The sequence below is a fragment of the Haliaeetus albicilla genome, chromosome 9, assembly GCF_947461875.1.
Source record: "Haliaeetus albicilla chromosome 9, bHalAlb1.1, whole genome shotgun sequence".
Taxonomy (NCBI): Eukaryota; Metazoa; Chordata; class Aves; order Accipitriformes; family Accipitridae; genus Haliaeetus; species Haliaeetus albicilla.
In genome coordinates this window covers 4,490,901-4,506,749 of record NC_091491.1, presented here as the reverse complement: position 1 = coordinate 4,506,749, position 15,849 = coordinate 4,490,901, and the positions used below count along the sequence as shown (strand labels likewise).

The 15,849-nt window shown below is 53.1% G+C and overlaps 1 protein-coding gene and 1 long non-coding RNA gene across 4 annotated transcripts; one reads left to right on the top strand and one right to left on the bottom strand.

The window, feature by feature from the left end:
- Positions 1–148: 148 nt before the first annotated feature.
- Positions 149–10,872, bottom strand: LOC104315905 (multidrug and toxin extrusion protein 2). 2 transcript variants are annotated; one of them, XM_069791063.1, is made up of 17 exons: positions 10,718–10,872; positions 8,553–8,654; positions 7,936–8,004; positions 7,421–7,569; positions 7,219–7,261; positions 6,449–6,493; positions 5,945–6,042; positions 5,601–5,698; positions 5,157–5,270; positions 4,852–4,919; positions 3,900–4,008; positions 3,429–3,504; positions 3,039–3,108; positions 2,247–2,379; positions 1,735–1,829; positions 1,408–1,489; positions 149–997 (listed from the first exon to the last, which is right to left on the bottom strand). In XM_069791063.1, exons 1-17 carry the CDS (start codon positions 10,826–10,828, stop codon positions 762–764), a joined length of 1,698 nt encoding a protein of 565 aa, XP_069647164.1. In that variant the 5' UTR covers positions 10,829–10,872; the 3' UTR covers positions 149–761. The 2 variants fall into 2 exon arrangements, with proteins under 2 accessions (XP_069647164.1, XP_069647165.1); XM_069791064.1 differs by lacking the exons at positions 8,553–8,654; positions 10,718–10,872 and adding an exon at positions 8,165–8,416.
- LOC138686730 (uncharacterized) lies at positions 9,152–14,475 on the top strand. 2 transcript variants are annotated; one of them, XR_011326055.1, is made up of 4 exons: positions 9,152–9,245; positions 9,333–9,484; positions 12,566–12,781; positions 13,428–14,475. It is a non-coding gene; the product is annotated as an uncharacterized lncRNA (long non-coding RNA). The 2 variants fall into 2 exon arrangements; XR_011326054.1 differs by having other exon boundaries at positions 12,566–14,475.
- The last annotated feature ends 1,374 nt before the right edge of the window (positions 14,476–15,849 follow it).

The following is a 15,849-nucleotide window of genomic DNA, read 5'->3' as shown; positions in this document are numbered from 1 at the left end:
AGCCAGCCCCAAACTGCAGGGCCAGGAGGCTGAGACTATGCCCTGCACAAGCCTGTCATGCTGCACAAACCAGGCATGCATCTCTCCTCTAACAGCTTAGTCATGGTGATGACCCGGGTCATGCTCACACCACATTAACAGCCCAACATTTACTCAGAAAACTTTATTGTATCAAAATCCCACCTTACAAAAGTGCAAAGAAGAGTTGCTTTAGGCCCTGTGCCTGCCACACAGCAGGGAGAGCAGGGCCAGCAGCCAGCACCCAACGCCCCAGCAGCAGTCAGAGAAGTCGGCCATCTTCCAAACAAAATCAGCCTTGCTCTGCGCTGCTGCAGCAGTAGCAAGTGGGCTCTACCACATCAAGATACTGGCACTGACTGGTGCGTGAGGAAACCTGCTGTGGGCAGCAAAAGCCTCTGCCATTAGCAAACAACAGGGACAAATGCCCCCAGGGAGTAGGAAGCAGGACAGCAGCACAAGGTCCCTGTCTCCTTAGAGGGGCCAACCCCAGGATACACTCCCACCTATCATGAGTGACATCCCAGTGCAGGGTAGGAGAGGGACCAGTTCTCAAGCACTTTCTTCCCAGGTGCCACCTTTAAGAACTCTGCATGTGGGATAAAACAGTGTGAGTTAACCAGAAACTGAGCAAAGTGACTCTTTACAAGGAACTGAGGGGGAATTCCTTCCCCTGCACCATCCTTCTGGGACATTACCACGTGCCCTCCTGCTTTGTGCACAGTTCCCCAGGGTCACTGGTTCTAGCCATTGCCAGTCAGGAGCCGGACCAGTATGCCCACCAGCAAGACAGCAATGGCAGCAGCAGCAGCCAGCACACGGCGGATAATCAGGGCCCTCCATACCACAGTGGCAGGAGCAGGGACGACAGCAGGTGCCTCCTGTGTGATGAGCTGGTGGTCAGGTTGCCTCTCACCCGTCACGATGCTGTCAGGCAGGACCATAGTTTCCACGGTGTCTGTGTCAACAGAGATGTAATCTGCGTAACAGAAAGGTAAGTGCTGTAGGAAAGCCAAGCTGCAAAGCCAGGGCATCACAGTCTGATGCTGCACAAGTGCTAGTGACAGTCCTGAGGGTCCTTTCCCAAGTCTCAGGGACACTGGGACATGCTGCAGCAAAGTGGCAGGTGTTCCCAGGTAAGGCAGACACTGGCTGGCAGTCCAGGCTCTTCCCTGGAGCAGCCAGGGTGGTGACAGGGGTAATGGGGTATCCTGTACCCCATTACTAAGTACAGGAGAAGTGCCACTGGCCTGGGACCAGCACCAGACACTGTGCTCTTCCCAGCCTTCTGGGCCTGCAGGACAGACACAGCTGCTATGACTGTGAAGGAAAGGAAGGGTTGGGTGGAGAATTCAGGCTCCCTCCCCGTTGTCAGGCCCGGTTACATACCCACAGCAGATGTTTTGTTAGCAACCGTGCCATTGGAGTTCACATCTTCCAGTTGTTTTTTCGGTCCAGCTCGGACTTGAGCCTAAAAACATACAGAAGGAGTTGCTCTTCTCAGAGCAAGGGTGTCCTGCCCAGCCAAGCAAACCTGAGCCTCCTCCCTCCACTCTCCCAATACAAGCATGCTCAGCACAAAATTGCTCTTCCACTGCAGAAAAGGGACAGATCCCGTTTCACTTTTGCCTCCCCCCAGTGAGCTATGGCATTGTCCTGGGACAGGAACTCACTTAGCACCTTTTAAGAGTTACTAGAGAGAAGCACAAGTCTCACCTCTTCTGCCGCTTTCTTCCAATCCATGCGCATGACAAAAGCCGAGAAGGAAAGGGCTTGCAAAGAGATGCAAATGATCATCCCCACCCACAGACCTGCAGCAATGGAGAGTTACTTCAGGGAGGGCTTAAGGAAAGCCTGCTTTTGCCAGCCACTGCCAAAATGCCCAAGGACTTCAGTGGGGTCAGATTATTGCCCCATGTCTAACCCAGTCTTGATGGGAGAGCTGCCCTGAGGGGCAGCAAGAGGAAACAACTCCTGGGGGGGGAGGTCCTATGCTGGGAGCAAGCCTGCATTTACTGGGATGTCTCAGCCCCCATTTGATGGAGGCTACTCAGAGCCTGCATGAGCTAAACACTTGGGTGTGCAATCCAGCCCCACTAAGCTGAAGGAGGATCTGAGCACAAGTTCCAGGGCTGAGCCTTTGCTCAAGGCACAGGGTTTGGCCCAGCAGCAGTGCTGGCAGCTCATACAAAGCCAGGCTCTCAATGTCAAATGGAGGACACATGTACCTAACACTCCCATCTTAGCTGCGAACATCAGTGAGATGCCGATGGGCAGGCCGATGGCATAATAGCCGATGGCGTTGGCGATAGCACCCATCTTCTGCTTTCCTGTGCCCCGCAGCACACCACCACAGGTTGCCTAAGGAAAGCAGACAGAGGAATCAGTATATACAGCACATGCTGTGGAAGGTACCACCGGAGCTCTGGGGTATGGCATGGCCCCATGAATAAGGGAACCCACAGCACTCTTCCGCAGAGTCAAGAGAGACCAAAGCCTCATCACAGAGCACACAGTGCAGGGCTCCTCTCGTTCCAGCTGCCAGCCCAGGTGCAGAATGTGGAGCTGTCTGCAGACAATGAGAGGCATGCCAGCAGACCCCATAGTGCTTTCCACATTGCCTGGGTCCCTCTCTCAGGGAGATGACAGGAGACAACAGACTGAAATTACAATCTAACCATCTAACAAGTTGTATGAGCACTGCCACTATGCTGGGAGTACCTGGTATCCCTGAAGTTCCAGCTGCTCACTTGTGCTGCTCTGACAAGCTAGTAGAAAGCTGAAGCCTTGCCAGTGGAAGAGAGGGAGAAGCTGGGTTGCTCTGCAGCAATGCCAATGGGCAACTACAAGCACAGGGGACACTGAGGTGCTATAGGTAATGCAAGCAGCTGCTTTGACAGTTTATCAGTTTGCTTCTCTCTATCATTTTAATAGATCAAGAGTGAGCTAGAGGCAGCTTTGCACTCTCCATTGCACCCCCACCTGCAGAGAGGAATTGCTTCACATGCTGGAATACTCACTGCTGCTGCATCAAACAAGTGGAATGGAGCAAAGATGATCATCACTTTGGACACCAAGATAACGATCTCCCTGTTGGGAAGATGTACGTACTGATCAGGGAAAGCAGCACAGCCTGGTCTCAAGGGACTGGACTCATCCAGCTGCAAAGCCTGATCCCAGCCCATAAGACTTGAGGGGATGCATGCAGCTTGGCTACCACCATGGTAGTGTCCCAGTGTCAGAAGCATCTGTGCTGCCCAGTGACACCAGGCAGTTGGGAGGAACCTTTGGGGAACATGTTTGCCAGGAGGAGGTTTATGAACTCTGACAGCTGCTTCTGAGCAGCTCCTGGGATACAAATCATGCCCTCCAAGAAGGTAATAATATTCAAAAGAAAGCTGTTAACCCACTTGTCACTGGTGAAGATGTATCCCACCACATCCTTCAGGGTTCCCAGTAATGTTGCAACCACCACAGCAAAAACTCCTGAAAGAAAAAGAAATAGTCAGATTGCTTGCCTCAAGGGCAGCATGTCCTGCTCCTGACCAAGGCCCAGACCTCAGGGGCTTCATGTGATGGGGATTGGACTTGGCTGACCTCCAAGTGATACTGCAGTAGAGGACAAGTCTGTTTTCCTCACTTTCTCCCCAGATACTCCCTCTACCTTCTGGAGGTGGAGGACAGAATGCTAAATTGTATTTTTAACTATCAAAGCCTTTGCAGCAGGTTTCTAACAGAAGAGAGGAGCCAGGATCTCACCTTTCCCAAACAGAGGGTCCAAACAAGTGGGTCTGGGTTCCTAGGGTGGGTCCCCAGCCCGGTAAGAGGAGAATTGAACCATTTACTGATAATTTATTCCACTCTGCAGCACCTGGACTGACCTGTGCACAGCAGAGCAGTGATGCAAGAGGTCTTGGCTTGCACCACATCCCCCGATCCCAAGGCATTGCCCACTCTGACACTCACAGCCACGCTGAAGCCCAGAGGCACCTGAGTAGCAGGAGACAAGGAAGAGGTGAGTGGCAACAGAGCCTGTAGCAATTTTCTTCCCCAGGAGGGAATTTGGGGCAAATTGGCATTGCTGCAGTAAAGGGATTTTCCATCTGCAGCACAGCCCTGGGTGTGCACCTGCACAGCAGGCCTGAGAGTCATCACCTGCCTGGCACCAACTCCTGCTTCCCACCCCTGCTTCCCTCCCCAGCCTTGATCTGCAGGGCCATCGTTTGGGGGCTCCTCCCAGGCTGATTTTGGTTTAACACTGTCCTGGTTTCAGCTGGGATAGAGTTAACTGTCTTCCTAGTAGCTGGTACAGTGCTATGTTTTGAGTTCAGTATGCGAAGAATGTTGATAACACTGATGTTTTCAGTTGTTGCTAAGTAGTGTTTAGACTAAAGTCAAGGATTTTTCAGCTTCTCACGCCCAGCCAGCGAGAAAGCTGGAGGGGCACGAGAAGTTGGCACAGGACACAGCCAGGGCACCTGACCCAAACTGGCCAACGGGATATTCCACAGGAACTGGGAAGTGGGGGCGGGGAATCACCACTCGGGGACTAGCTGGGTGTCGGTCAGCAGGTGGTGAGCAGTTGCACTGCGCACCATTTGTACATTCCAATCCTTTTATTATTACTGTTGTCATTTTATTAGTGTTATCATTATCATTATTAGTTTCTTCTTTTCTGTTCTATTAAACTGTTCTTATCTCAACCCAAGAGTTTTACTTCTTTTCTTGATTTTCTCCCCCATCCCACTGGGTGGGGGGGGGAGCGAGTGAGCAGCTGCATGGTGCCTAGTTGTTGGCTGGGGTTAAACCACAACAGACACACTCAGCCCTTACCATGTATGCCGCAGAGGAGAGCTCATAGATGACAGACTGTGCCCCCAGCTCCACCACACTGAGCAGCCCTGGAAAAGATTCATCACTTCCTTCATTAGGTCAGAATTAAACTTCTCCTTTGCTGACAAGGAGGCAGTGACTAGAGAGTTCCCATCTAACAGATGCAGCATCCTGCAGAACCAACCCTGCAGGCGAGGAGGCTGCTGGCAGCAGGTGCTCTGGGGACATACTCAAAAAGGCAGCCATCAGAGCAGGCATGACTGGAAGACCTGTTGAACCAGAGGAAAAAGAAGATTTGGACTCACCTGCCAAGAAGCTCCCAATCTCAAAGGTCCACCATTCAATACACATCATGAGCATGCCGGGCACCGCCAGCCGGATAAAGGACCCCCAGTCTAGGAGGCAGTCCCTGGTCCAACCTGCAATGAGGAGGTGAAGCAAAATGAATGCATGTTCTCCCTCTCCTCCCCTAAAGGGGGGAGCCATATGCTCTTCTGGACACTGTCTGAGGACAATCACCACCGCAGCTCACAGCAGCAAGACTAGGCTGATGCCCTGTACCATGATGCATTCCTAAGACAGGATGATCAACAACAATGTACTTGGAGCTACAGCAAAGGCCTTGAGGACCTAGCTACAGCATGTTCCTGCTGTGAGGGGATGGTAATCCCTTTGTCAGGTGCTGGTGACAGTGCCAAATCCCCAGGGCCAAACACTGGTATTTTGAAAGATTAAGCTATGAACAGTACCTCCCCAGGTCTCCACATGGATCTTCTTATACCACACATAAAGGAAGAGGAGGATGGCCTGAGTGTACTGAGAAACAGTGTTAGCCCAGGCAGAGCCCCTGGGGAGAGAGACAGGCAAATTACAAATTACATCCTCCCCAACCTTCTCAGCTATAGCAGAAGAGACCTGGTGGCACCCATACAAGCCTTGCTGCAGATATGGGGCAGATCTCTCCAGCCTTATCTTTGCAGGCTGGTTGGCTGGGGACAGAGGGTGGCAGAACTGGGCACCCAGGACACCCCCCACAGCCCTAATCAAACCCCTGCACCCAGGGAGAGTCGTCACCACCTCTGCTCACACTTACACCATGCCCAGCTTCAGCGCATATAGGAAGAAGGCGTTCATGGCCACATTGAGGATGTTGGCTGCAATCCCCGTCAACACCTGAGGCAAAATGATCGCCTGGAAGCCAAGGAGGGACTTTGGAGTTTGCTTTCCCAACACTGCCCAAGACCCAAGCAAATGCAGGGGAGACCTTCAGCAATGCCCAAGGAGAAAGCCAGGAAGACAGCTCCTGTTTCAGGTAGAGCTGGATTGTGTTAAGACATGCAAAAGGTAGCATGCAGGGCTCAAGAGCCGGTGCAATCAATAAAATGCAGAGTTGGGAGGTAGCAGTGGGGAAATGGAGCAAACTAAGGGTGGTTCCCATGAGCTCTCCATGCCCGGCAGGGCTGGGTGGGGGGCTGTGCATCACACATTCCTCAGCCCAGCTCTTCCCGGAACAGGATGAACTTAGATCCCCAACTTTATCCATGTTCCTAGGATTACCTTTAATCTATGGCCCTGAACCTGGCTAGTTATACAGTACCTGACTTAGTAAATATCTTGTCTGCAGCTGGTACAGAAACGCCGCCTGCAAAAGTCAGGATTCATTTCATCAGCACTGCTGCACTATGGTTCAACAGCCAGCTACCACTTAACACTCACAGATGGGTCCCTCCCTCAGCCCCCTGCACTGCCTTCTCAGGGTGCCCCAGCCAGGCATGCTGCTCAGCACCCTGCTCCTGTGGTCTGGTTGAAGCATGGTATCTGCCAGCACCGGCTGCGCCCCAAGCCAAGAGTAATAAAAGGCACATCCCGTTCCCACTGGGGAGAGAGATCAGCCTCCAGTTGGGAAATCTCCTTTGCTTTCTCATCAGCACAAGAGAGCCTGGAAACCTTGGAAGAAAGGATTAACCTACAGACCTTATTCCCCAGGGGTACTGCTCCCCATCTTGGAGGAGCCAGAGTAACTAGCCAAGAGCCCAGCAGCTATGAGTGTGTGCAAACAGCAAGCTGCAGCCTTTATCTCAGAGCTAAGAGTGAGCCCTGGAGCCCCTAGTTCCAATGTCCGTCACCAGTTACCTGTTGTGCAGAGACGTGCCCTGCAGTAAAAGGCTTTGCACAGTAAGATGAAAGAGTGTATGTTTGCTGGTCCAGCAGCTGCTGGACAATACACATCTGTTAAGGCCCAAGATCAAGGCGCACATCATAAAACCCTAAACCATGTTGCCCTGTGATCCACACAAAGACACTCCCTCCTTTCCACTAACGTTACTGAGGGATACGGAACTTTTAACAGCTTTAGCAGCAACTTACAGGAAGCGCTGGAATAAAGATCATCACGTAGACCTGAGTTAACCTGGAAAGAGAGTTGTTTTCCCAGTTAATGACACAGCAAAGCAAGAGCCAAGCCAAGCAGCGTTGCACTCAAGCTCCACAGAGCCTCAATTTCAACACTACGTGGCAACCCAGCCACAGCCAAATGCCTGATCCAGAAGGGCTCAATCTCACCCCTGACCTGGAGACCTCGGGATCCTGTCGGATGAGCAGGAGGATCTGCTCGGTGTTGATGAAGAGCGCCCAGCAAGGGAAGCAGCACAGCAGCAGGATGAGGATCCCCCGCTGCAGGATGGTGCCCACCTGCTTCAGGTTCTTGCTGCCATACGTCTAAGTCAGGAGAGAGGACCAAGGTGAGCATTACAGGGAACCAAAGCGTCTAGGCAAATCCACAGGACCCAGGGCAGCAACAGCCTGATTAAATGCATTTCCCACACCCTGCAGTGGCTAATGCCAGGCTGGTTGGGTATAACTGGCTCTCGGGCGGATTGCACATCCCTTTACTACCCAGGCATGACCCAGGGCTCCTTGAAGCAGCTGCAGGAAGGGAACAGGCTCCAGTCAGTGCATCTGTAGCCCCGTGCTGGCTGAAAGCTGCCATCCTCCCACCCTTTGTGCCCAGATCACACTGCACAGGAGGTGAGACACCACCAGTCAAACCCTGTCAGGCACAAGAAAGGGGGAGCTGCTACTGACCTGGGACATCAGTGTGTCGCATGCTGAGGCTAAACCAGAACCGATGGAGATGCCCGTCACGTTGATAACCTGGAGGAGAGACAAGGGACTCGAGTTGCAATGGAGGGTGACAGGGGGCCTGGCCCAAAGCACTGTGTCCCTCCCAACTGGGTGGGGAGACAGTTCTGCTACGACTTTTTGGGAAGTTTCCAGCCCTTCTCGGTTTCTCAGAATAACACATTCTTGTTACGTAAATAGCCGCTTCTCTCCCCTGGTGTTGAAAAGGATCCTCTAGCAAGGGGTGAATACCTAAAGGACCACAAACAGTGCTGCTCCTAGCCACATCCACACCCCCAGGTCAGGTGGGTCCAGAGAACTGGTCACGGGCTCCAGGTCCCTGCCCAGGTGCTGGCCTTGCACTGGCACAGTCACTGACTGATTGGTTCCTCTCTCCTGCCTATGCTCAGGGCAAAAGAAAGAACGGTTTGGTGGATGCGATGTTTGCATTGCATCACGCTGTGCTTACACGCAGGGTCCTCACATATACATTCCCACAGGTTTGGGGTTTTTTCTTCTTTTTTTTTGGTGACATAAAATTTACACATTTTAAATCAGAGGGGGATCAGAGTAATACATACAGACACAGCCAGCGTCACAGCATCCAGCTCAGCTTTCCCCAGGTGGCCACAGAAGATGGAGCTGACCACACTGATCAGGAACCCCAGCAGCTGGGCGACAAACTAGGATGGAAGGAGGAGACCGTGAGATGAGGACCAATTAAGACTTGAGGAACACCACCCTTCCCCCAGGAGTTGGACTAAGAACTCGGGTTTCCTGGTGTCAATGCAGCACCTCGTCACGAGGCCAGGGCTCTGCTGTCCTGGGAACATGTCCTCTGGGGCAGAGGAGCCAGCTCTAGGGCTCGCACAGGCTGTCGGTGGCTTTGTCTTTCAAAGCTGGCCTCTACCTGCCCTGTGGTATTTTGGTGTTACACAGCCAATCTGCCAGATGACCTTGTTTACATGTGGCTTAAGGGCTTCACTAGAAATCCTCTTTTCCAGGATGAAAGATGCATAGAGAGGGAAAATAAAAAATCCCAATGTTTTTCGGCATGTCTGTGCGTCTGGGGAAACCTCTCCTCACAAACTGCAATGTCCTCTCCTCCTGGAGAGATGCCAAGTCCAGCCTGCTTGTTCTTCGTCAGGGGCTACAGCAAGGCTTAACGATGCTGCAACAGAGATCACACTCCAGACCTCATTTTTTCCTTGGCAAGATGACGGCCCCTCTCAGGCATCCAAGGCACGGAGTCATGGCACAGCTAGAACCAGATGGTAAGAGTTAGAGACATTTATACCCCCTGAGGGGTGGGCATGGCTGGGGACTATACCCAAGGTCTGCTCACACTCCTTTTCACCCAGCAGTTGGCAAGCCAAGAGCCCAGCGCTGCTGAAGAATCAGCTCCTGTGGGGTCAGGGGAAGAACAGAACAAAACCTTCTCCTCTCCAGACGTCCCACCACTGCCTGCAGATGTAGTCCTCCTGCCAGGCATGGGCATGTGCGACCTGCTGCTGTAAGTAATCCCTGCAGCAGGGATCCATACCTCCACAATTGTTCTAGCACAGGCTTTGTCATGAAATGGGCATTAACTACTGACAGCTGCAGGTGTGGTTTTGAGGTTATCTGGGCACATAGAGAAGCAGGCTGTGCCACCGGTGGAATGGCTGAGGGGACTGAACTAGGGCTGATTTATTCAGCTGCAGAAACCGAAACCCATCTATACTTCCTCTGCTGCCCGATCACAGCAGGTCAGTGCTTTGATGTCAGGGAGGACATTTCCGAGTTCATCACTTGGTACTTATTCACCAGATAGAGTCAAAAATTCAAAGCACAAAACTTCACGCACAACGGATTTAGACCAGGGTTGTGACGCACGCTCCCTTTTGCGGAAGCCTCTGCAAAACACCCTCAGTGCTGCACCGTTGGTCCCTGACTACCAAAGAACGCATCTCCTTCCAGACTAACAGCAGCCCAGGGGGGATTTGGGGACTATGAGCCATAGGGCACCTTTGCACCCAGAGTCTGCTGGAAGGGCTGGCCAAGGAGCTGGCATCAAGCAAAGCGACTTGCTTGTCACCCAAGCGGTACGCAGCAGTGCCGGGACTGCAAATGGGTTTCCCAGAGCAATTTAACAGCTTTCCCCCCCTCCCCAAGTCCAACGCTCTCCTTTTAAAGCCCTGCTGCCAGGCCCTGCCGGAGCAGGTCACCTGGACCAAGCTAGACAGCAACAGGAATTCCTGTGGCAAAGAATAAGCCCTCGGATGGCAAATTAAAGAGCGAACGGTGCCGTTTTAATTCCAGCTGTGCCTTCAGCGGGCAGGGACTGCAGGAGGGAGGGACCGGGCCGTCCCCTGTCCTGCCGGGGAGGAGAGGTGAAGCCCCGGTCAAGCGGAGCCGTGCCCGGGAGGCTGAAGGGAGATGAAACAGCAGCGGCACGGCCGGGCAGGGCTCTCAGCCCGCTGCGGACGCCCCTCCCGGTGTCAGCCGGGGCCCGAGATCTCCTCCACAGCCCGGGTTGGCCGGGGCACGCTGCCAGGCTCCGGGCGGCCCAGCCCCGGGGGCGGCGGCCCCTCACCTCACCTCAGCGCCGCCGACCGTTACACCCCGCTCCGCGCGCCGCCGACCGTTACACCCCCCCCTCCGCCCGCCGCCACCACCTCGGCCCGGCGCCTCTCCGGCGAGAGGGCTGCCGGGCCCCGTCCCCATCCCCTGTTTCCCCGTCCCGTCTCCCTTCCCCGGTTCTCACCACGGGCCCCGCCAGCCGGGCCAGCTCACAGCTCTCCCGCCGAGCGCCGGCGGGCAGGAGGCGCCGGACGCCCCGTAGGCACCGGGCAGCCGCTGCTGTCGCCGCCGCCATAGACCACGCCACCGCTGCCGCCGCCCGCACGCCTTATGGGCACGGCCGGGGCCGCCTCCCCGCCCCCGGGGCCGCGGGGCTGCCGGCTGTGGGCGGTGCGGGCCGGTACGGTACGGTACGGTACGGCGGGGGCAGGGTCCCCTTCGTGCAGAGGGTTAGGGCTGGGGACCCTCCGCCCCACTAAGGAGGGGGACCCCCAATCTCTGGCCGTGGGCCGGGGACCCCTCCGTGGGGAGGCAGGAGCTGGGGACTCCTCTCGCACATGTGTTGGCCACAGCCAGAGCCCATCGTGAGGTTTGGGGTTTTTTTTGGGGGGGCAGCCCCATGCCGGGACCCCATGGCTGGGGACCCCACTATGTGTGTGGGCGAGGGACTTGGGGTCCTGCTGTGTGGGGAGCAGGGGACCCCCCTGTTAACCGACATCTAGAGTCCTCCTACTCGTCAGCTATGGGCTGGGGAACCCCTCGGGATCCCACACACGTGTTGATCAGGGACCAGAGGTTCACCAGAGGTCCAAAGACCCTCACCCCAGGCGGTGGCTACAGACTGGGGACCTCCTTGTGGGGTGACGGCTTGGGACCCCCCGTGTGCTGGCTGTGGGCTGGGTCCCCCAACACAGGGGCTTGTCAAAGGCAGGGACGTCTCAGCACATCCTCCAGGACCAAAGGGATGTCCCCTCTGCCATCAGCATTATGATAACGGTGGGGGGCAGCTGGCTCTGGGCGGCCTCCCCCTCTCCTCCATCCACCCACCAGCACCTCATGAACAGGGTGACCGGGGGATAATCCCCCAAAACCAGGGATTCCCACCCAGCAGGCTGGCACCCAGCTGCCTCCACAGTGCTGCGGTGCAACTGGCAGGGTGCGAAGGTTTGAAGGGGGGCTGCTGGACCCCACATCTGGGCTGGGGGTCCCTGTGGCCGTGTTTGCCCAGCACCTGGCAAGAAGGAGCTTTGGTTTGGGTGGGAGCTTGGGTTGTTAAGGGAGTGAAATTTTACCTAAGTGCTGGTGCTTGTAACCAAGTAGCTGTAATCAAATCTATTTCTAATGCACGGAAAAGTACAGTGGAAAGTGGGGCTTGGTTTTACAGCTGTTTAAATGCTGCCTCAGTGCCTTATAGCTGCAGGGTCACCACCAAGAAATGTAAAATCTCTTTAATGTTTCACTCACTTATCCCCTTGCTCCTTCAGGCTTAATGTGACATCATGAAAAATTGTGTACTAGCAGTGGTGAGTCATAGCCACTCTGATTTTATGTGCCATGATGAAATCAGGGTATCTCAGGACAAAAGAGTGCCTGATGCAGCTGTGGTCTGGTCTTGAGTTCCTCCTGATTTTGGTGGTAGTCAAGGGGGAAAGAGCAACTTGCAAAATTTACCTGAAGTTGTTTCTTCGAGTGCATGTTTCAGTGTAGCCAGAGGATTTTATTCACGTATCACCAAAACCTTTTCACAAACAAGGAAAGAACAATGTAAAGTGCAATGTAAAGTTTGGGAGCGTATTTTAACTTTGAAACAGTTTCTTCATCCTTCCCCGGTGTTCACTTCGCCATGACCCACCCTGGGTGGCTCAGGCCACCCCGATGTGCTTCACAGCCGGCACAGGCTGAGCTCAGGTAAACACTTTGCTCCTCTCCAATGGGGGAAGGAGAGGAGCAAACTGACCTGCAGAATAGAAATGTCCTGGGCGAACATGTTCAGACAGACACTTCAAGTCAGATTGTTACTTTAATGTTTCAGAGACTCGAGGCCTTTCTTGCCCTGGACGCTCAGTGCTCTCACCATCCACTGTGCTCAGCTGCAGATAGGGCTGCTCAGCACCACTGAAAAGCGGCTAAATAGAGATTTTCATGCTGATGTTAAGATAGCCAGTGTGCAAACCTCTGCTACATCTTCTGAGGGTGGAAAATGGACTGAAGAAATGAAAGAGAAGGTGTCATTCCAGTCTCATGCCAGGTAAAAGGCAGCAAGAGTCACCGGTTTTGCTCCAAATGGCGTGGCTTTGTGCGGGGCTTGGCAAGCTGGGGCTGCTGCTTCTCTCCGTGATCCTTCCATCCCCTGTGGCCAGCAGAGCAGCGGGTAGTTGGGTGCATGTGCCGGACCCTGCGCTGCCCACGGGATGGTACTGCAGTGGCAGCTATGAAGAAACAGAAGTAGTTAGCAGCAAATGACGTGTGTCCTGGCTGGTGATGTGACTGCTGTCGCCAGCCTGGCTGTGTGATGGCCAGAGGGTTCCTGCGGTGCCGTTATCTCATGTGGAGGCAGGAGGGGAAATGATAAGGCTCAGATGGTGCCATTCGTGGTCCTCAACAAGCAGCGCAAGTGTGAGTCCCTTTGAAGTTTACTTGTGACCCTGCTGAGATCAATACCCTGGACTAGCAAAGGGGAGGGAGAGAATCAGGCAGAAACCTGGAAAAAAAGGACTTTGAAAATAATAAGCCCTGTCTCTTCAGGCTGAGGGGAGAAATGTTACCTCTCAGCCCCAGGAACCAGGTACTGGACTAGCCCCTAGAGAACCAAATACACATAGAAGGGCTGTGATTGAAACCCCCCTTCTTGTGTTTTGCTGCTGCTGTTCAAAATCAACTATTTTTGCTTCCAGAAGAGCTGTTTTGTGTTTCTGTGGTGACACATGGATCCCAATCTTACTGGGAAGCGGCAGAATGGGCACCTCAGGACCTGGTCTGATGAGTGGGGGTGCCCCGAGCTCTCTCTCGTCACTGGCACAACAGACCTGGCTCTGCTTCAGCCTCCCCGCTCTCAGATTAGCCTGTGAGCTGCTACAAGGGACGTGGGTCAGTGCAAACTTGCAGGCTGAGCCCTACACTGGCACTGGATGCCGGCACACTTGGTCCTTCCCTTTCTGTGACGGGGGCAAGGACCTTGCCAGCTGCTCAGTGAGATTTGGTGGGGGGTCATCTGCCGGAGCCCCCAGACAGATGGGGAGGGTCAAAGGTACAGCTAGCCTCACACCAAGCTGCCCTCAGCAATCTGGATATTAACAGTATTGCAACACCAGTTAGAAGAATTTGAAGGGTCAAATTCCTTCAGAGCGTAACATTGTTGAACTCAGTCGGTTTAGACCTCCAGTGAATTTGGAGCAAGGTTTTGGAAGGCTGATACCTTAACACAGACCTGTTTAAAGGAGTTAATGTGTAACCGGCTGCAAACCATCTGGAGCAGACAGATGGCCTGCCCTGTTTCAGCAGCTGGTTTTGGCAGCTGGGACCCTGTGCAGTTCTCAGTGATGCTGATGTGAATCCAGAAGCAAGCAGTGGAGGGGGGGGAAAGGACTGCAGTTGCTTGCATCATCTGTAGAGCAGAATTAGGCCTTTTTCCTGCAAATTTCCAGCAGGGTGACTACCCAGGGCTTTCTCTAGATATGTATGTCCATATTCTGAAATGCAGCCAACATCCTGCTACTAAAATAAACCCCACAAATGTACCGTGTCTGGAACCATTGCGATTAAGAGCTACCAAAAATAAGAAAAATGTCAGAACACAATCAATTTATGTCAAATGCTCAACTGTTTGAAGAGTGTCCCTTTCTTTTAAGAGACCTTGCAGCTGGCTGATGTTCAGATACCGTGGAAAATCCACTCCCCTCTGTGTACCATGGAGTTCAGAATACAGCTAAATTAAAAACTAAAGAGCCTTTTGCAATCAAATTAGTTTTTATTTAAGCGCCGCACCATAGGATCAGATGATCAGAGCCGCCAGTGGATACAGCACAACAGTTTGGGGCTTGTCAACACAGAGAACAAACCAGAATAGCTGTCTTCAGATAGCTCTCATTGTGTGATGATCTGACCGTGAAGAAAGTTACTGTATTCTGGAGTAATAAGTGCATTAGCAAAACATGCTAATAATCTTAGACTATAGTGACCCTTACTGCAGGGTAGCCTCTCTTCTGGGTGCACAGGGATGGTTTTTCTGTTCAATCCCACATAAGTGTTCTCAAGTCCACCCTGCTGATTGATGTGGCTTCCTCGGACCCAGGAGAATCCGTGTTCCACTGCTGCCTGCATCTCCAAGGTACAATTAATGTTCAATAATGTCAAAAAACTTAATGTGTGATAATGTTTCAGATGATGCTGGCTGATGATGCAGCTGCTGCACTGAAGCAGTCACAGGACCTGCAGTTACAGGGCTGCCAGAAAGGCTGAACTCAGGAGTGGGCAGCTCTCAGCAGTCTCTAATCATCCTGGGTGTTCTTACTGCCTGTAACTGCTATTTTTTGGCATGGACAGTCACATAAACAGGACGGTTCACACCATTATTTCTCCCAGCTTGCTAGTGCAGACATGCCTCTGTAAGAAGGGTTATAGAGAAGCTCGAAACCAATGTTTACAGTGGATGGAACTTGTCCAAAAGGCAGTTGCCTCTTTAAAAAAAGAGCAACGAGAAATCCAGTGTCTCACTGGCACCCGCAAGCCTGGCATGGCCTGCATGCCTCTGCATCGCTGCGCATCTGCCACTGTGTGCTCCTGCTTGCCGGTGCCCTTGCAGTACTGCATGTGCTGGGAACTAATGTGGGGCTCCTTTTGTGTCCTGGGAAGCTGTCTTCCCAAAGATTGAGACTAACCAGGCTGTTTCTCCTTGCTGTTGGTAAATGGGAGTTTTCTTTCATAGAATCATAGAATTATTTAGGTTGGAAAAGACCTTTAAGATCATCGAGTCCGACTGTTAACCATGCCCACTAAAACATGTCCTGAAGTGCCTTGTCTACGTGCTTTTTGAATACCTCTGGGGATGGTGACACCACTACTTCCCTGGGCAGCCTGTTCCAATGCCTGATAACCCTTTCAGTAAAGAAATTTTTCCTAATATCCAACCTAAATTCTGTGATGGCTTCTTTTACGCTGTGGCTTTAGGGTGACTCAGCTACCACTGTTTAAAAGACACCCTGATTGTACCTTTCTGTTTTCTTTTCGCTGCCACGGGTTTAATTTGCTCAAGCTGATGGGCGTATATCCCCACAGCTCGCCATCATCAGCTTCGGGCAGAACCCGCAAAGCCTGCCG